Source organism: Capra hircus, chromosome 5, assembly GCF_001704415.2.
Source record: "Capra hircus breed San Clemente chromosome 5, ASM170441v1, whole genome shotgun sequence".
Lineage (NCBI taxonomy): Eukaryota > Metazoa > Chordata > Mammalia > Artiodactyla > Bovidae > Capra > Capra hircus.
The window spans coordinates 118388814-118409613 of record NC_030812.1 but is presented as its reverse complement, the minus strand read 5'-3'; the positions used below and the strand labels follow the sequence as shown (position 1 = coordinate 118409613).

Sequence of the window (20800 nt, the reverse complement as noted above, 5' to 3'; positions counted from 1 at the left end):
CGTGACCCCGGGCTGGGCGCATGCCACTCGTGGGCCCTCCTCCCCGCGGACACCATGCTCCGTGCCCCGAGCCCCGGTCCCCACGCCGGCCGCGGCCGCGTCTCAGACTGCAGCCCCCGCCCGGAGCGCCGCTTAGGTGCCCTCAACCGTGGCCCGTGGGACCCCACGCCCCCGACGCCCACCGCGCGCCGCCGCGCTCGGGGCCGCGCCCGCGCCGGAGCCGCCCCCGCCGCCGCCCCCGCCGCACCCCGCCGCCCCGGCGTCCGCGAAGCCCCACGCCCCGCGCCGGCAGCGGCGCCCCGCCTGCGCGGCTCCGCCGCTGGCGCCCCCGGGGTGCACAATGCGCCGCGCCGCTGGGGTCCGTCGCCCGGGGCAACCGCAGGACGCGAGACAGCGCGACGGGGGCCGGGGGCACGCAGACAGGCCCGGGTGAGCAGTGAGCCCGCCTCCCTCCGCACCCTAGGCCTGGGCCCGCCGTCTGCCCTACCCCGCCCCCGCCCCCGGGATTCCAGACCACCCCCGTGGAGCCCCAGACCGACCCTTCCTTTAGAACTCCAGGCCCGCCCAGCCCTCCACCTCTGAACCCCGCCCTTGGGGGCCCAGACCTGCGTCTCCCCAACCCAATCCTGTCCCCCAACCCCCAGACTCCCCCCAACACCAGACTCCCCAACCCCCGACTTTCCCCTCCACCGCAGCCCTGCCCTTCAACCCCAGACACCCCTCCAGACTCCCCCCTCCATCCCAGCCCTGCCCCTGAAACCCAGACCCCCCCAACCCCAGGACCCCCAACCCCAGAGCCCCCCAACCCCAGACTTCTCCCTCCACCTCAGCCCTGTTCCCCAACCCCAGCCCTGCCCACCCAACCCCAGAATCCCTCCTCCACCCCAGACTCCCGGGCCTGCTCACACCTCCCCTTCCTGCCCCCCTCCACCCAGTCTATGCTCCCTCCTTCCATCCTGTGCTTATACCCATTTGCAGGGGCCCAGGTGGTGGAAGGGAGCAAGGACGAGGTGCCGGAGGCCAAGGTTGAAGCAGGGATGGAGCCAGGTGAACCGAACAGGCTGCCATCCGAGCCCACGTCGTTGGAAGGGGAGCGAAGAGCAGAATCTAGTCAGTATTGTCCTGGGCCCCTCGCCCTGGGTTTCCTGAAAGTGACTGTCAAGTTCAGGCTCTGGATGCCTCCATCTGTCCTGTTGATCTATCTGCCTATTCTAACATCAAACCACCTGCTTTAATTCCAGTAACTTCATAAGTCACAATTTCTCTTTTTTTTCCTTCAAGATGTGTTCAGGGTTTCTTGGACTTTTGCATTTTTAGAATCAATTATTAATTTACCCCTCCCCCAACACACACACACGCGCACACACACACACACACACACACAGACAAGTCCTGCTGTGTGATTCCACTGAATATATAGATTAGATGGGAAGAGAATTAATATCTTAGTATTCAGTGTCCTGATCATGAATATCAACTCTTTCAATCTTGTCGGCAAGGTTCCCACTTTTAGTTACAAGTATGTACCACCTCTTTGTTAGAATCACTCCCAGATAGTCCATGCTTAACACTACTGTGGATGGCATTTTTGAGTTCCATTTTCTAATTGTCTCTCAGTTCAGTTCAGTCGCTCAGTCCTGTCTGACTCTTTGTGACCCCATGAACTGCAGCACGCCAGGCCTCCCTGTCTATCACCAGCTCCTGGAGTTCACTCAAACTCACGTCCATCGAGTTGGTGATGCCATCCAGCCATCTCATCCTCTGTCGTCCCCTTCTCCTCCTGCCCCCAATCCCTCCCAACATCAGTGTCTTTTACAATGAGTCCGCTCTTCACATGAGGTGGCCAAAGTATTGGAGTTTCAGCTTTACCATTAGTCTTTCTAAAGAACACCCAGGACTGATCTCCTTTACAGTGGACCGGTTGGATCTCCTTGCAGTCCAGGGGACTCTCAAGAGTCTTCTCCGACACCACGGTTCAAAAGCATCAATTCTTTGGTGCTCAGCCTTCTTCACAGTCCAACTCTCACATCCATACATGACCACAGGAAAAACCATAGCCTTGACTAAACGGACGTTTGTTGGCAAAGTAATGTCTCTGCTTTTGAATATGCTGTCTAGGTCGGTCATAACTTTCCTTCCAAGGAGTAAGTGTCTTTTAATTTCATGGCTGCAGTCACCATCTGCAGTGATTTTGGAGCCCAAAAAAATAAAGTCTGATACTGTTTCCACTGTTTCCCCGTCTATTTCCCATGACGTGATAGTTATACAGATACAGTTGAGTTCATTTTCCTGCCTTGGTGGTTGGTGACCTTAGTAAATATACTTACTAATTCTAACAATTAAATGTGTTACATACACAGTCATCACCTGCAGACCTTCTCAGTCTCTATGCCTCTTATTTCCTTTTCTTGCGCTACTGCATGGGCTAGCGCTTTGAGTATAGCATTGAGCAGATGTGATAGAGTGGACATCTTTGTTTGTTTCTGAACTCCAGAGGAAAGTGCTCAGTGTTTCACCATGAAGTATGATGTTGCTATGAGTTTTTTTAAAAGCAAAACAAAAAGCCAGGATTTACTTTTCCATATTTCTTTAGCTGTCAGATTTTCTTTGGCAAATTTATTAAAAATACTAATTTTCATTTTAGAACTGAATTTATATTTCTATAACAGAAGTCCTAAATGGATCCAGGTTCACCAGGATACCTTCCGCTAAGCCCCATTGGTTAATATTTTCCCTTTAAAGTGTACAAGTAGTATGTTCTAAGTTGTCATTCACAAAAATTATGAATTAAACACCCATAAATTCTTGCTGCTATAAGTTTGAAAGGAAGTTCCCTTTTATTCCTGGTTTACTGAGAGTTTTAAAATGAACAGTTGTTACATTTAATCATGTTTTCTTCTGAATATTTTTATTTACTGTATCAATGGATTATGTTATGGATTTTCAAATATTAGCAACCTTTGTATTCTTAGAACTCTAATCATAATCTTGTTTATATTCTAATGCTTTGGTGGGCCATATTTTCATTTCTGTACAGTCCTCATCATTTCCACTTGATTTCTCCTTTGAGCCATGCTTTATTTCTAAAATGTGCTGCTTATTTTGGGGGGCTCCATAATCACTGCAGATGGTGACTGCAGCCGTGAAATTAAAAGACGCTTACTCCTTGGAAGAAAAGCTATGACCAACATAGACAGCATATTAAAAAGCAGAGACATTACTTTGCCGACAAAGGTCCATCTAGTCAAAGCTATGGTTTTTCCTGTGGTCATGTATGGATGTGAGAGTTGGACTATAAAGAAAGCTGAGCTCCGAAGCACTGATGCTTTTGAACTGTGGTGTTGGAGAAGGCCCTTGAGAGTCCCTTGGACTGCAAGGAGATACAACCAGTTCATCTGAAAGGAAATCAGTCCTGAATATTCACTGGATGGACTGATGCTGAAGCTGAAACTCCAATACTTTGGCCACCTGATGCGAAGAGCCGACTCATTGGAAGAGACCCTGATGCTGGGAAAGATTGAAGGCAGGAGGAGAAGGGGACGACAGAGGATGAGATGGCTGGATGGCATCACCGACTCAATGGACATGAGTTTGAGTAAACTGCGGGAGGTGGAGATGGACAGGAAGGCCTGGCAGGCTGCGGACGGTGGGGTTGCAGAGTCAGATGACTGAGCGACTGAACTGAACTGAACTTTTGAACATTTAGAAAAATTTCTAGTTACCATTTTGTTATTAATTTCTAGTTTCCTTCAGTGGTAAAGAATTTAATCTGTATCATTTTGATCCACTGAAGTTTGTGGAGGCCCTGTGGCCCAGTATGTGATCTGTGTTGGAAGAGGTGTGTGAAGAGACAATGTGTCCTCAGCCATGGATTTGATTTCTGGGTGTCATTTACGGCTGATTGATTCAAATCTGCTATATTTTAATGATTCTTTGTTTATGCTTTCCTTTTCTGAGCGTGTGCTAAGTCACTTCAGTCCTGTCTGACTCTTTGCATCTCTGTGGACTGTAGCTCACCAGGCTCCTCTGTCCACGCGATCCTCCGGGCAAGAATGCTGGCCTGGGTTGCCACGCCTTCTTCCAGCAGATCCTCCTGACCCAGGGCTCGGACTCCTGTCTCACGTCTGCTGCCTTCAGTTCAGTCAGTTCAGTCGCTCAATCGTGTCCGACTCTCTGCGACCGCATGAATTGCAGCACGCCAGGCCTCCCTGTCCATCACCATCTCCCAGAGTTCACCCAGACTCACGTCCATCGAGTCCGTGATGCCATCCAACCATCTCATCCTGGGTCGTCCCCTTCTCCTCCTGCCCCCAATCGCTCCCAAAATCAGAGTCTTTTCCAATGAGTCAACTCTTCGCATGAGGTGCCCAAAGTACTGGAGCTTCAGCTTTAACATCATTCCTTCCAAAGAAATCCCAGGGCTGATCTCCTTCAGAATGGACTGGTTGGATCTCCTTGCAGTCCAAGGGACTCTCAAGAGTCTTCTCCAACACCACAGTTCAAAAGCATCAGTTCTTCGGTGCTCAGCCTTCTTCACAGTCCAACTCTCACATCCATACATGACCACAGGAAAAACCATAGCCTTGACTAGATGGACCTTAGTCGGCAAAGTAATGTCTCTGCTTTTGAATATGCCATCTAGGTTGGTCATCACTTTTCTTCCGAGGAGTAAGTGTCTTTTAATTTCATGGCTGCAGTCACCATCTGCAGTGATTTTGGAGCCCAAAAGAATAAAGTCTGACACTGTTTCCACTGTTTCTCCATCTATTTCCCATGGAGGGATGGGACCGGATGCCATGATCTTCATTTTCTGAATGTTGAGCTTTAAGCCATTGGCAGGCGGGTTTTTTACTACTAGCGCCACCTGGGCAGCCCTTCCTTTACTGAGACAAATGGTTCACTGAAGTATCTCAATATGAATTTGAATATTCTATGTCTTTAAAAAAAAAAATCTCTGTCCACTTGTGTTTTCATATATTTGAAGACTTATTATTAAGTATGTACGTTTGGAAGTTTATGAAATGTCTCTGAGGGCCGGCTGAGTGCCACGGGGGGCTGAACACAGGGATCAGACTGGTGTCTCCTGAGTCTGAATGTAGCTGGTCTGGTCTTGCCTTTGCCTTCACGTGTGGTTTTCTTTTACAGAATTAAAACAAGGAGTTTCCCAAGACTTGGTTTCTTCCCCCAGATTAGACAGATTCAAAATAGCAAAACAACTAACAGACAAGGCAATCAAGGTAAATACTCTCTGGGGCTCAGTGGGGACGGGTTCTTTTTAAGAATGGGATTCATTTTGGAGTTTGTAGAGCGAGTCCGTAGCCTGTGACGTGCCCTGTGACTGAGGTATGCCCCTAGTCCTGGCCCCAGCGTGAGGCTTGTGCCAGAGTTCCTTTATGTTACACCCTTACTTTTGAACTAAGTGATACTTTTAAAATGCAAAAAGTGTAGACACGTACACGGTAGAAATCTCTCGTGCAACCACATGGCCATTGTGTCCCCCTCATGTGACTGCAGCTGTGGACACACGTCTCAGACAAGGGATAGACTCGTAGTGACGCACAAACCATCCCACCCTCGGCCCAGGCCCCCAAGTGACGTGGCGATAGCGCTTGTGTGTAAGAGGAGCTCTGGTGCTTGTATGGGCCCCGGGGACACCCACCCGCGTCCCCAAGGGAGAGGCCCACCTTTCGTCAGAATGGGAGCATTTGGGGGGAATAGTGAACTCCTGGAGGTGGTGCTGGACAGGGAGGCCTGGCGTGCTGCAACTCATGGGGTCGCGAAGAGTCGGGCACGACTGAGCGACTGAACGGAACTGAACTGAAGGAAGGGCAAGCATTCTTCAGATGGTTCCACAGCTTCCACTCTGAGAACGGGATTCTCTTCTTTCTCGTGCGCTCGCCGCGCTCAGGCCAGGACGGTGGGGAAGCACGAGGGATCCAACAGATGGTGACATGTGGAGACGCACTCGGCCCTGATGTCCTTCCGGAGCACAGCGCACGTGAGAGTGCATGGGCCGCAAGTGCGCAGCTGGGGCTGCGATGGGCAAAATGTGCCTGGAGAGAAGCACAGAGCAGGGGGCACATGTGGCCCGCGTCGGCCGCAGAGCACGGCCGCCCTCTCGGAAGCCGCCGCTTGCCCTAGTTATTCCCAGATCCTGGCAACCACGGATGAACTTTCCGCGCTTCCTATCACTGTCCTTACTGGGGTTTCCTATAAATAGAATTCAACCTTTAGATTCAACTTGAGATTTTCTTTTGAGACTTTAAGGCATATAAACGTTTAGGGCTACAAATATCCCTCAAAGTACTGCTTTAGTTGCATTTCAGTAGATTTCATTTTGTAGTATTTTTGATGAGATAGAGTTCAAAGTATTTAACAGTTTGGACTATTTTCATTGATAGTGGGTTACTTAAAAGTGTGGTTCTTAATTTCTAGACTGGTAGATTATTAAAATCCTAAAGACGATGCTGTGAAAGTGCTGCTCTCATTGCGTCAGCAAGTCTGGAAAGCTCCGCAGTGGCCACAGGACTGGAAAAGGTCCATTTTCATTCCAGTCCCAAAGAAGGGCAATGCCGAAGAAGCTCAACCTGCTACACGGTTGTACTCATTTCACATGCTAGCAAGGTTATGCTCAAAATCCTTCCAACTAGGCTTCAGCAATATGTGAACTGAGAACTTCCAGATGTACAAGCTGGGTTTAGAAAAGGTAGAGGAACCAGAGATCAAATTTCCAACGTTTGCTGGATCATAGAGAAAGCAAGGAAATTCCAGAAAAACATTTAGTTCTGCTTCATTGACTATAATAAGCCTCTGACTGTGTGAATCACAGCAAACTATGAAAAAGTCTTAAAGAGAAGGGAACACCAGACCACTTTACCTGCTTCCTGGGAAACCTGTATGCAGGTCAAGAAGCAGAAGTTAGAACTGGACATGAAACAATGGCCTGGTTCAAAATTGGGAAGGAGTACATCAAGGCTGTGTGTTGTCACCCTGCTTACTTACATGCAGAGTACATCATGCAAAATGCCTGACTGGATGAAGCACAAGCTGGAATCAAGACTGCTGGGAGAAATATCAATAGCCTCAGATTTGCAGATGACACCACCTTAGGCAGAAAGCAAAGAGGAGCTGAAGAGCTTCTTTATGAAAGTGAAAGAGGAGAGTGAAAAAGTTGGCTTAAACCTCAACATTCAGAAAACGAAGATCATGGCATCCAGCTCCATCACTTTAGTTGGGGAAACAATGGAAACAGTAAGAGACTTTATTTTGGGGGGCTTCAAAATCACTGCAGATGGTGACTGCAGCCATGAAATGAAAAGACACTTGCTCCTTGGAAGGAAAGCTCTGACAAACCTAGATAGTATATTAAAAAGCAGAGACATTACTTTGCCGACAAAGGTCCATCTAGTCAAAGCTACAGTTTTTCCAGTAGTCGTGTACAGATGTGAGAGTTGGACCATAAAGAAGGCTGAGGGCCAAAGAACTGATGCTTTTGAAGACTTGGACAGCACAGAGATCAAACCAGTCGATACTAAAGGAAATCAACCGTGAATATTTGTTGGAAGGACTGATGCTGAAGATGAAACTCCACTTTGGCCACCTGATGTGAAGAGCTGACTCACTGGAAGAGACCCTGATTCTGGGAACGATTGAAGGCAAAAGGAGAAGGGGACAACAGAAGATGAGATGATTAGATAACATCACCGACTCAATGGACATGGATTTGAGCAAGCTCTGGGAGATAGTGGAGGACGGAGGAGCCTGGCGTGCTGCAGTCCTTGGGGTCGCAAAGAATCGGACATGGCTAAGCAGTCGACTGAACAACAGTAAAGAAGGTTGTTTCTGGTTATTTTGTTACTGATTTCTGGTTTGATTAACTGTGGTTGAGAATGTAATTGGTATATATTTCTGTTGAAATATATTCAGACCTGCTTTCTGCCCAGCGTTTTGTTAATTTAAATAGATGTTGGTGTAGAGTGCTCTGTTCACAGTCATCAGGGAAGAGGTTTTCATTTGAGTTCTTCAAGTCCTCCAGACTTGAGGGGTTTGTTTCCATTTTTGTTTTGTCTCTGTGTTCCTTCATTTACTGAGAGAAGCATGTTAAATTTCCTGGCATAACTGTGGAATTGTCTGCTTGTGTTTCTCCCAGTTTTTGCTGTATGTAATTTACAGTTCTGCTGATGGGTGCAGACAAATGTATTATGCCAAGTGAATGTTTGCTTCACATTGTACAATGCTTTTCTTTACTTTAGTGACGTATATTTGTCGCAAAGCTTTCTCTGCTTCATACTTGGATCACTTTATTCTCTGCCTATCTGTAGGCTTGTACCTTTGATCTTCTCTTGTGAAGAGCACAGATTGAGATAAGAAAAAGACGTAGTCTGGCACTTCTACCTTTTCGCTGGAGCATTTTGCGTGTTTGTCCATAATTACAGTGCTGGCATATTCCCGAGGGGTCTCCTCCATTCGGGTTCTGCTCTTTTTTCCTCCCCTTTCCTGCCTCCTTGTGGACTGGCTCCTTTTAGAGCTGCATGTTCCCTCTCGTGTTAGAAGTCCTCCGTGTTGCCCTTTTCTAGTTCCCTTCTGTTCTGCACTCTATTGGCTTGTTAGAGCCAGTCCAGTTTTCTGGAGTCGTTCAGTCTGACGCTAGCTCAGCAGAGAGCCTGGGGATGTGGGCGGGGAGTCTTGCCGGAGCTGTGGGCGCTGAGACTGCTGCCGTCGTCACCCCCGCCCCTCCTCACTGCGGCCCCTGTCATGGTGCACGGCCCTCGCCCTGCAGCGGGGCAGGCCAGGCTCCGGACCCGTGTTCTGAGCAGAAGGAGCCCCGCGGTCCCCTGAGGGGGCACTGGAGCTGGGCTGCCAGCGTCTGGCCACAAGCCCGCATGTCCTTGGCAGGAGGCCCTGGCCCTCCCGCCAGTGCTGTGTGACGGACCACCACAGCCTTAGCTGCTTAGACGCACCCACGTGCTCTCTCCCGGCTCCTGTGGGCCAGGGTCCAGGCCGGGCCCTCTGCTCAGTGTCTGTCGAGGCACCGAGCTGGCGGGTCGCATCTGGAGGCCCACAGCGGGAGGAACCCCTCGGAGCTCTCTCAGCTTGTCGGCAGGATTGATTTCCCTGAGACTAGAACGTGCGGCACCTTCAGAGCCAGCAGTGGGGAGAGGCCGTCCCTGCTGTTCTCCATTTCTGACCCTCTTTTCAGGGGCACCCCTGATTAGGCCAGGCCCACCCAGGGTCACCTGCCTTTCAAATTCAGAGTCTAATTAGGGACCCCGTGAGTCTGAGCCGCCTCCCACTCCTGCCCCTGCCCCGTCCCGCTCTCACAAGCTCATGAGGCCCCAGGCTCACTGCTGCCCACGGCCCTGGTCCCCACCGCTGCCCACGAGATGTGTTCAGGTGGGTCCTCAGCAGCGTGGGCGCCGGGCCCCAGCATGACCGTCCCTCTCCTTGCTCAACTGTCCTCTGGGAAGCAAAGGGCTGTCTGCCTCTGCCTGGCCCCAGGCAGCTGGCTCATCCCCACAGTAGTGGGTGGGGTCCCCCGTCCCTGGCGCCGGCCCTGGGTGGGGGCACCGCCCCTCTGGCCCCTCCCAGGCATCTGACTGCCCCCCCGACCCCTCCTCAAACCTCAAGCACCTCCTCGTCCCCAAGTGTGCGGGACAGTCACCTTTGCACAGGAAAGAAAGACATAGCGCACAGATCCCGGGCCCGCCCCGAGGCCCGCCTTTCAGACCTCGACCTGCCCCGAGCTGAGGTCCGAGCCTCCAGAAGCCCCAGGGTCCTGCCTGTGCCTCCTCTGGGTGAGTGTGAGCGAGGCCTGTGTGTGCAAGGCCCCCACACCCGGGGCCCTGGGCACAGAGCAGACGTGGGCCTGCCTGGGGGCTGCCTGCCCCACCCTGGCAGCTGCCCTGATTCTCAGAGTGGAATGGAGCATCTTCCCACCAGGACCATCCCTCATCCTGACTGCAGACTCCTCTTACAGGGACAGGCTTTACTCGTTTTCCATTCTTTAATTTCAAATACACTTGCAATTTGAGGAAAAGAAGATCTTCTCCATCTGTGGACACTACCCAGTGATCCGGACCACCCTGCGGAGGAAGGGCTGGGTGGAAAAGAAGTTCCACTTTCTGACCAATCTCGTGCCAAGCGTAGACAGCGACGGGGAAACGGTGCCAGGTAGAGTATCGGCGTGTATGTTCTGCGTGAAATGCGTGTGTCTGTCACGGAGACCCAGAGTGCGTGGGTTCCATGTGGAGCTGCGGGCCCTGTGCTGTGGCTCTCCCCGGGGGAGGGGCTGGCCTCTCGGCCCCGCCCCAGGCGTCCAGGCGGCGACAAGCCCTTTCAAACCCTGGTTCTGGTCACTTTCAGGTGTCTCCCCATCCACGTCCAGGCCTCCCCATGCCCGGACGTTGTCCGCTGTCCGTCGGCGGCCTGGCCCTCGAAGGCCTTCTGGGCCCAGCTCCCTCCTGGCCCCTGCCTGGCCCCCTGCCGCACTTGCTCCGCCTCGTCCTCCCCGAGCCCAGCCAGGCCTGTGCCCCCTCCCCACAGAGCCTGCACCCCCTTGGCTCCAGGGACTGCACTCGGCCTGCACGCAGTTCACGACCCAGGTCCGTTCAGTGGCCGCTCGGGGGGCACCACGGCCCAAGCCTGACTTAGCCGGGCTCCGCATGGGACCCGTGGGGGCGCTGCTCTGCCCTGGGCCCCATGGTGGGCCTGGCTGTGGTCAGTGACTTTCTGATTTCTGTATGTTGTGTTTGCAGAAAACAAACGTGCTGAAGGCAAAGAGAACCAAGATGTGGCTCTGGAGAAAGCAGACGACGTCCACGATGTGATGGTAGGTCCTGTGGGCTCGTGGGGAGCCTCGGCCAGGCTCTCACCTCCTCCTCTGTGCCACACCCTGGGAGGCGGGGGCGGTGGCAAAGCCCCAGTCACACCCAGCTTGGAGGACGCACCTTTGTACACGTGCCCTGTGTGTCCACGTGGGCCTCCCCGTGTGCCCCGTGTCTGTGCTCCCGTGTGAGCAGACGAGCTGAGCCTGCCCTCTGTGGAGACCTCGAGGGTCGGGGTTGCACAGCCCCCAGGCAGCGATGGTGGAGGTGCAGTCTGCTGCACCTAGGACTGGGCTCCTAGGCCTCGATGCTGGCTGGGCGGCAGGTCAGCCATCATGGGCTGGGCAGAGCTGGCGGTGGACAGGGAGGCAGTTGCGTAGGGTTGTGGGAGGCTGCTGGCAGGTAACGGAGGGTCACTGAGACTCAAGGGAAGAAAAGAAAGTTAAAACCAGGCCAGAAAGCGTGCACTGTGAGAATGGGACGCGTCGACCACACTGACGTACAGAGCTGCCGGCTCCCAGAAAACCCTGCGAACAGAACGAAGCCCAGTCCCTCGGGGAGAAATTTGCAGGGCGTGTGACTGCCCAGATCTGCTGCTCAGAGTACATGAAGCACCCGCCCACCAGAAGGGAATGTTGATCGAATGGAAAGCGGGCAAGGGCCTGACAGGCCGGTGGGCCATCATGCCCGTTCCTGGCACGGATCCCTTTCTGCGAATCGACCACGAGGCTGGGGAGGTGCTGTGGGTCTGGGGTGTGGGGAGCCTGGGGGGCAGGAGTGTTAGCTCTGGACCGGAGGCGGGCCTCCACTCGGGCGCCTGGGTGGCCCCCATGCTCTCTATACATCCATCTGCGATGCTTCATCACGCCCTGTAACAGAAGAGATTTACTTGGGCAAGTGGCTGCAGGAGCTGCCACGTCACTCTGAGAGCAGGAGGAAGGACCAAGGGCTTGAGCCCGAGTCCAGGGACCCGGGTCCGGTGAGCTTTGGAAGTGGCGTTGGCAGCCTGGCCCCAGTAGGGGCCCCAGCCTGGCCCCAGTAGGGGCCCCGGCCCGCCCCCCAGGCCCGCCCCTGGCCCGCCCCCAGGCCCGCCCCCGCAGCAGCAGCGCTGTGTGATGATATGCCGGAGGAGCCTTCCTGGTGGAACACGGGGCTCAAGATGGGCTGACCTGAGCCACGGGCATCAGGTGGTCCTGACATGCTGTCTGCGGACGTGACCCAAAGGGTCTTCTCCAAGGTTTTCGGGTCATGTCCAGGGGCAGGATCGTGGAGAATCTTTTCCCCTGCTCATATCTCTTTGGTTAGAATTTTTGACCAAGCAGAAGAGTACAGACACCAAGGACTCCCAGTCTTGCTTCAGCCAAGGTCCTGGGCCCTTGCACCCTGATGGCTCGGGGCGGCAGAGGAGCCTACGTCCTGGCGGCCAGGGAGGGGACTCTCCTGGGGCCGCAGCCAGCGTGTCCCGGAGCGAGCACCTGCGGGGTGGGCAGCATAGACCCCGCTTGCCGCCCCTGCCGCCTGGAGTCCGAGCCCCCCGTCCCCTCGCATGGGAAGCCCTGTGCGGTCACAGCGGCTCCGCTCGGGCCGGCGGGAGGCCCTCAAGGAACGTGCGAGGCTGCCGTCAGGACTGGAGCTGCATGGGAACCACACGTGCTTCTCAACCTAAACCCCGAGCCCTTCGCCTTGGGCCTGCCCTACCCTCAGAGACGTGAGCCTTGGATGCTGGGTGCTGACAAAGGTTTCTTCTTGCCAGTCCAGGTTGGTAAAAAACGAAACGCCCTACTTCCTCTGGACAATCAAAAGGGACGTCATCGACTATCACAGCCTGAGCTGCGACCAGATGCTAAACCACTATGGGAAGACTGCGTCCTTCACCACCAAGGTGAGTGGGGGGACTGGGGCAGGCTCCGGGCAGGGGGTAGCACCCTGCCTCCTGAAATGCCAGCGCCTCCAGAGCTGGACAGCCCCATGGGGCGCCGGTCACCTCGCGGCTCCTCCCCAGGACTGGAAGCTCCTGGCCTGGCCAGAGGCTGCCTGGCATCTGTGTCAGAGACGCTTGGCTCTGCTCCTCGCAAACCTCCCTAGAGCCTCTGCGTCTCCCACTGTGTCCCTGCGTGGGCCCAAGGCCACAGAATCACTCTCCTCTGGGCTGCAGGGCAAACCCCAGACAGGGCCAGTGACCGCTGCCCCTACAGCCTGGCCTGGGCCCTGGGCCCTGGGCCCTGGAGCGGCTCTGGGTCCGTGGGGTGGCGGGGTGGGCCACCCTCACCTGCGCTGTGACTTCCAGCTGTTGGGGGCACTGCCACCCACTTCTCACCCTCACTCGCTTTCAGCCACCAGCCACCCCAGGCAGCCATTCCCCATGTACCCTGAAGGCTGAGGCTGGGGTGGGGCCAGCCGGGACAGACAGGCCTGCACCTGCCCCTCGGCAGCAGGGGGGCCGTCCCCTCAACAGTCAGAGAGGACACGGGGAGTGGCACGAGGCCCCTGGCTGCCCGCGGGGCTCCCCCCAGGCGTCCTCACCAGGCCTCAGGCCACTGGTGTGCTTCTGGGCTGGGGGCTGCCTGCAGGGGTGCAGTGGGCCTGGGCTCCCTGCAGAGACCCCAGGCAATGATGGCCTCATGGCTCCGGGGCGGGGGCCCGTTTCCCTAGAGGAGCTGCCAGGCTGGGCCTGCCCAACCACGAGTGTGGCGTCAGGCAGGCGCAGTGTTGGGAGAGGGCACACTGTAGACCGGGGCGTTCCCTTCTCCGCCCCTCCCGGCTGGAGCCCGAGCATGCAGGCACGGGGGTGGATGCGGCACACTCTGCCCTGGGCACTCCCACACGGCCCTGTCCATCCTCGGGCCTGCTGCAGCCGCCGCTGACGACAGGGTGAGCCGAGGCCCTGGCCAGCTCGCCGGGTAACCTGGGTGTTTGGCCAGTTGGCTGGGGGGCGGAGAGGCCGGGGGCCAGGGAGGGTCTGCTCCCCAAGGTGCCCACTGAAGCCGGCGCCACCCAGCCAGGCCCACGGGCTCTCAGACTGGCCAAGCGGGCCTGGCGCAGCCTGCGGGCCTGACGTGCCGCTGTCTCCGGAGATTGGGCTGTGTGTGAGCATGCGGAGCCTGCCGTGGTACGTCCAGGCCAACCCCGACACCTTCTTCCCGCGCTGCTACAGCCTCTGCACCGAGAGTGAGAAACAAGAGTTCCTGGGTGAGTGGGGCCGGGAGACCTGGGGCCTCTCTGCGGCCTGGCCCCCCGCCCGCAGGACAGGCCTCAGGGCTGGAGGTGGGCCAGGCCCGGTTCCATCTCAGCCCTCAGCTCTGTCTCTGGGCTGGGGACAAAGGCTGCTTCCTGGTTGGACCTGTCCAGGGGCACAGGAGAGAGAAGGACAGGACTGGGCAGGCAGGGGGTCGCGCGGGGGTGCCAGTGTCTCCTGAGCACCCATCTGGGGGCCGTGGAGATGTGGCCGCTGTCCAGCACACTACCCTGCCCCCGGCCCCCAGGCCGGCCCCCAGGAGTGAGTGGCCTGATGCAGGGCAGGCAGGGTCAGTGGGGGACAGTGGGCGGGGCCTTGTGAGAGCGGGTGTGGGCAGAGACCCAGGAGGGGCACGAGGGCGGCAGGCGGGGAGCTCCTGGCCCCGAGCAGGCAGTGAGCCCGCGGGCCTGGGGCTCAGGGCTGTCAATGCATCAGGACGGGAAGGGGGCGAGGGGCGCCCCGCTTCTGGGTGTCTCCAGGGTGGCCGGAGCTGCTGAGGGGGTCCTCCCCTGAGGTGTGGAAGGAGGGGGTTTGCTTGAGAAACTGGGGATATTTTACAGACCTCCGGGTGGTCTGAGCTCAGAAGCAGAGGTTTTGTGGCGCCCTCATCAGCAGCGCTGTTGGAGGCATTAGAGTCTGGAGTTGGGGTGGGGAACAGCCGCTGCTGCCCCTGCATGGTGACAGGCGTCCAGAGCCAGCCGCGGGCCCAAGCCTGAGTTTGGGGGACCCTGAGCCACCCGCACTTAGAGCTGTGGACCCAGCTTCCAGGGAGGCCCCTCTTGTGAGGGGGAGTGCACCGCTGCTGTCCGCAGAGGGCGCTCCTGGAAGGATCCGTCTGTGCAGGGCTGAGGACGCCGGGCAGGCAGAGGTGCTGAGGGTGTCCCCGGACAGCGGCCCGGGTAGCACAGGAGAGCGGCAGCAGAGGGGTTGGTTGCCCGGCTCCGCCTCTGGGCCCGCGGGCAGGTGGGCAGGTGGATGCGTGGCCGCGGGGGAGGTCCCGGCTGTGAGAGTCCTCTCTGCAGAGGCTGGGGGACGAGGTGGGACGGGCGAGGTGTGGGCGAGCGGGCAGTGGGGAGAGCTTGGCCCCCCCAGAGGGCCACGAGGCAGGAGCCCGGCCCCGCACCTCCGGGCAGGACGTCGGGGCTGAGCGTGGCTGGCGCGCCGAGGGCCCGTCCCCGGCTCAGGCAGAGGGGCGAGGCCTTGTGTGCTTGCAGACGACTTCCGGCGCACGGTGGCCTCCAGCATCCTGAAGTGGGTGGTCAGCCAGCAGAGCAGCAGGAGCAAGCCAAGGAGCAGGCGGGAGGAGGCCCGCCACTGCGGGGCGAGCGGGAAAGGTGTGCAGGTGGGCGGGGCGGCGGGCCGGGGGCGGGGCCGGGGCGGGGCTCCCGGGACGCGGCGGCGGCTCTGTCCCGCCCCCAGTCTCAGCCCGCGGAATCCAACGGGAATGGCACTCCTGGCTCACGTCGGAGGCGTGGCCCACTGTGGGATTAGGCCTACAAAACTCAAATTTAAGTCTTTTTTGGTTGTTATTCACTTGAATAGAACAGTTTCAGAGCAAGACGGGAGCAGGAGGCCCAGAGATAGCACATGTACCCTCTGCCCTGCCTCCCCCACTATCAACATCCCCCCAGACAGTACATTCCTTGTAACTGATGAACCCACAGTGACACGTCATCATCAAAGTCCACAGTCTATGCCAGAGCTTCCTCTTGGTTTGGACAAATGTACTATCACACGTATCCACCAACATAGTATTGTTCAGAGCAGTTCACTGCCCTAAAAATCTGCTCAGTGGTAAAGAATCTGCCTGCCAACGCAGGAGACATGGGTTCCATGCCTGGGTCAGGAAGATCCCCTGGAGAAGGAAAGGGTAACCCACTCCAGTATTCTTGCTTGGGAAAGCCCATGGACAGAGAGGCCTGGTGCACGACAGTCCACGGGGTTGCAAAGAGTCAGACATGGCTGAGCAACTAAACAGCAATAAAAAGTCCTCCACGGTCAGCCTGTTCACTCCTTCTTCAGCCCTGACAGCTGATCGTTTTATTGCCACCAAAGCTCTGCATTTTCCAAGATGTCACAGAGCTGGAATCATAAGCTACATGTGATTCAGTCTTCTCTCCTTAGTAACATGCGTTTAAGGTTCCTCCGTGCCTTTTCATGACCCAGGAGCGCATTTCTCTTTGGCACTGAATAACATTCCCCAGTCTGGACGGACAGCTTGTTCCTCGAGCCATCTACTGATGCCTTGGGCATCCAAGGGCGTCTTGGTTGCTTCTCAGTCTTGGCCTTTGGCATTAAAGCTGCATACAGAGTTTTGTGCAGCCCTAAGGTTTCAACTCACCTGGTAAATACCAAGGAGCACGACCGCTGGGTAACATGGCAAGAGTGTGTTTCTTCGTTTGGTGAGAAACTAACCGCCAACCTGCTCGAGTGGTCGCTGCCCCGTTTTGCGTTCCCACCTGCAACGATGCGAGCTCCTCTTGCTCCTCGTGCTCACCAGCATCTGGTGCTGTCACTGTTCTGCATCTGATGGGTGCGTAGTGAAGTGAAGTCGCTCAGTCGTGTCCGACTCTTTGCGACCCGTGGACTGTAGCCCACCAAGCTCCTCTGTCCATGGGATTTTCCAGGCAAGAATACTGGAGTGGGTTGTTGTCTAATTGTTTTAACTTGCATTCCTCTGACAACACACGGTGGTGAACGTCTTTCAATATACTTATTTATCATCTGTATGTATTCTTTGGTGAGAATTTTTTTAGCCTCCCTCCATTTTTAAGTTGGGGTATTTGTGTTTCACTGAGGACCAAGTGTGTGCTCAGAAGCAGAGGTTTTGTGGCAAGCTCATCAGAAGTGTGGTTTCTCTTCCATCAGGGGGCTGGGAGTCCAGTTGGAGGGGGAGGGGCAGAGAGGGGTGGGCACAGCAGCAGTGGGAGGGCAGCTTCCAGAGGGGAAAGGTTACCTGCCCAGACCCAGGTGTGGCATCCAGGGTGACTACCCAGAGGCGTGGGACCCCTCACCATGAGGCCTTGAGGTGCAGACAGGTGGGGTGGCCTTTGCCAGTGGCACCCCTAGGGTGCCACTCCATGGGGCAGTGGCCCGGGCTCCACGGGGGCGGGCAGTGGCCCGGGCTCCACGGGGGCGGGCGGCAGGGGTGGGCGGTGGCCCGGGCTTCGGCCTCCACAGGGGCGGGAGGAGGTCGGGGCTCTCAGTGCCTTGCTTGGGTTTCAGTTCCCGAGGGTGCAGGACCGAGGCTCATGGGCCTGTCGGGGCAGTTCGTGGATGTCGCGTGCAAGGTGTGCAAGGCCTACCTGGGACGGCTGGAGCACGAGGACATCGACCTCACCGAGGACAGCACCAGGGACCTCACGGAGGACGAGTGGGACGATCTGATCCAGCAGTACTACTCGCTCATCCAGTAAGACGCCTGTTGGCGGGCTCCGGGGCGATGTGAGGGTCGCCCAGAGGGCTCCGGGCAGACTTCTGGGCGTCTGGCGAGGTCTGGCCTCTGGGGCATCTGGGATGCTTTTCTGGGTGTTGGGGTGCGCAGGCCCCAGTAAAATGGCACCCGGGGTGCCTGTGGGCACTGCTGCCCCCAGCACCTTCCACACCCTTCGTGTCCTTGGTGTCACTCACGCCTGCAGCAGCGTGGGGGCCCCTTCACGGCCAGGCTGCCCGTGGGCTTGGGCGGTCGGGACTAGGCAGCCATTGTTAGGCCCAGGCCTCCTGACTCCACAATTTCCAATTGCTGCTCGATACCCGCGGACCTGCTGCTCAGGGGCGCGAGCTGTTTTGATGGCTGACAGAGGGGAGCTGCGGCAGAGGCAGGCCAGCACCCTTGGGGAGCGGCGGTCGGCTGAGAGAACAAGGCTGGAAAGCCGCCCTCGTTCTGGAAGGTCTGCCTGCGGCCCGCGCGCGCCGCCCCAGGGCTGTTTCTGCTGCTTTCGCCCTCCTGCCCTTCTTTCGGGTCGAGTGTCTCCTTTCTTTTCCATGGGCTATGGATGCAGCGCAGGGCGTGCCGTGCGCTGACGGCATTTGTCCCGCGGGGTGAAAGTGTGCGAGGCCGCGGCTCCTTCGAGTCCCGGCGCCCCCACCCGTGTGGCTGTGGAAGTGCACCTCCACGGGGTCGCGCAGACGTGACTTCTGCTCAACATGAGACCTGGTCACGCAGACGTGACTTCTGCTCAGCTCGAGACCTGGTCACGCAGACGTGACTTCTGCTCAGCTCGAGACCTGTGAGATTTACCCGCCGGTTAGTTAGCGCCGAGTCCCCTTCCATCCCCTGACCGCAGGGTGCTCGCTCCTGCCGCGGAGGGGCAGTCAGACACCAGTCACCGCCAGGCTTAGCCGATTTCCAGACTGGTTCTGCAGCTCCACGAGCCAGCGGCAGTGCGGGTGCATCCCCACCCCCCTCGACGCCGACGCACACCGTCGCGCTCTGGTCTCCCTCCTCGGTCGTCTCCTGTGCGCTCGCTTTGCGCTCCTCTGATGACTGGTGAACCCAGGTTCATGTGCTTGTCGGCCATTTGGACCTCTCTTCTCATGACCTGCCTATTCTAATCTTTTGATCTTCAAGGAGAAAGAAGTGAGTGCTCTGTTTATAAACCTGATTTATCGCCTTTGTTGGAGATGTGTACTAAGTGTGCCGTCTCCTAGTGCGTGACTTGTCTTTTTACCTCTTAATGGTATTTTTTGATGAGGTCCAGTGTTAATTTTTCCCTATAATGGTAAGGCCTTTAGAGTCCTGGTTAACCGAACAGTGTCTACTCCACATCATGCAGATGCTCCTTTATGATTTCTTCTACGTGCTGTGGTCTTCCCTGGTGGCTTAGATCGTAAAGAATCTGTCTGCAGTGCAGAAGACTCAAGTTTGATCCCTGAGTAGGGTGGATCCCCTGGAGAAGGGAATGGCTATCCACTCCATTATTCTTGCCTGGAGAATTCCATGCACAGAGGGGCCTGGCAGACTACAGTTCATGGGTTCACAAAGACTTGGACACAACTGAGTAACTAAATCAGTTCAGTTCAGTTCAGTCTCTCAGTCATGTCCAACTCTTTGCAACCCCGTGGGCTGCAGCACACCAGGCCTCCCTGTCCACCACCAACTCCCAGAGTTTACTCAAACTCATGTCCGATGAGTCAGTGATGCCATCCAACCATCTCATCCTCTGTCGTCCCCTTCTCCACCTGCACTCAATCCCTCCCAGCATCAGGGTCTTTTCCAATGAGTCTGTTCTTCGCATCAGGTGGCCAAAGTATTGGAGCTTCAGCTTCAGCATCAGTCCTTCCAGTGAATATTCAGGACTGATTTCCTTTAGGATGGACTGGTTGGATCTCCTTGTAGTCCAAGGAACTCCCAAGAGTCTTCTCCAACACCACAGTTCAAAAGCATCAATTCTTCAGCCCTCAGCTTTCTTTATAGTCCAACTCTCACATCCATACATGACCAATGGAAAAACCATAGCCTTGACTAGATGGACCTTTGTTGGCAAAATAATGTCTCTGCTTTTTAATATGCTATCTAGGTTGGTCATAACTTTTCTTCCAAAGAGTAAGCGTCTTTTAATTTCATGGCTACAAGCACCATCTGCAGTGATTTTGGAGCCCCCCCAAAATAAAATCTGTCACTGTTTCCACTGTTTCCCCATCTATTTGCCATGAAGTGATGGGACCAGATGCCATGATCTTAGTTTCCTGAATGTTGAGTTTCAAGCCAACTCTTTCACTCTCCTCTTTCACTTTCATCAAAAGGCTCTTTAGTTCTTTGCTTTCTACCATAAGGGTGGTGTCATCTGCATATCTGAGGTTATTGATATTTCTCCCGGCAATCTTGATTCCAGCTTGTGCTTCTTCCAGCCCAGAGTTTCGCATGATGTACTCTGCATATAAGTTAAATAAGCAGGGTGACAATATGCAGCCTTGTCCTACTCCTTTCCCGATTTGGAACCAATCTGTTGTTCCATGTCCAGTTCTAACGGTTGCTTCTTGACCTGCATACAGGTTTCTCAGGAGGCAGGTGAGGTGGTCTGGTATTCCCATCACTTGAAGAATTTTCCACAGTTTATTATGGTCCACACAGTCAAAGGCTTTGGCATAGTCAACAATACATGCTTTATTGTTTTTCCTTTCACTTTTAGCTTTTTGTGATTAATCTTAATTTCTGTGTGAGGTAAGAGATAAGCATTAAGGTTCCTTTTTGTATAGAATAGACATGAATTTTGCTGGAACTGGCTTTTGGCCCTGACTAGCCCTGGTCTGTTTTGGTGACTGTCTCATGCACACTTGAATACAACGTGTATCTGCGTTGCTAGGTGGCGTGTTCTTAAAAAATATCAGTGAAGTCAGGTTAGTTATTTAAACCTAAACTCTTGCCGATTATTTTACCTGCTTGTTCTCTGAGTTACTATGAGAGCTGAGTTTAAATCTCTGATTGTATTTGAGACATTAATAGACATAAAGAGGATATTTCACAATAAGGTGATTCCATCAAAGGAATCCACACAATCTGGAGCGGAATGTAGTGAATACCGCAACAGAATATGTAAACAAATAATCGCAGAATTAAAAAGAAAATAGAAATGAAACTGATTTCTGTATGTTGACTTTATATTCTGCTACTTTGCTGAGTTTACTTATTAGCTGTTCGACTTTGGGGAAAGTTTGAGAAGAGCTGGTAGAAACCCTCCTTTAGCCGTTTGGTTGGCCTCACCAGGGAAGCCGCCGTCTCTAGAGCGTCTTTTGCTGGGAG

General features: G+C 55.3%; 1 protein-coding gene across 1 annotated transcript in view; it reads left to right on the top strand.

The window, feature by feature from the left end:
• The window catches only part of TTLL8 (tubulin tyrosine ligase like 8), a 66570-nt gene continuing 45824 nt past the window's right edge, over positions 55-20800 (top strand). Inside the window, exons 1-9 of the mRNA XM_018049079.1 lie at positions 55-436; positions 979-1151; positions 5100-5237; positions 10032-10170; positions 10755-10828; positions 12577-12705; positions 13898-14012; positions 15273-15392; positions 17284-17470. Coding sequence (XP_017904568.1) covers positions 55-436; positions 979-1151; positions 5100-5237; positions 10032-10170; positions 10755-10828; positions 12577-12705; positions 13898-14012; positions 15273-15392; positions 17284-17470 — 1457 coding nt within the window. The remainder of the gene's footprint in view (positions 437-978; positions 1152-5099; positions 5238-10031; positions 10171-10754; positions 10829-12576; positions 12706-13897; positions 14013-15272; positions 15393-17283; positions 17471-20800) is intronic.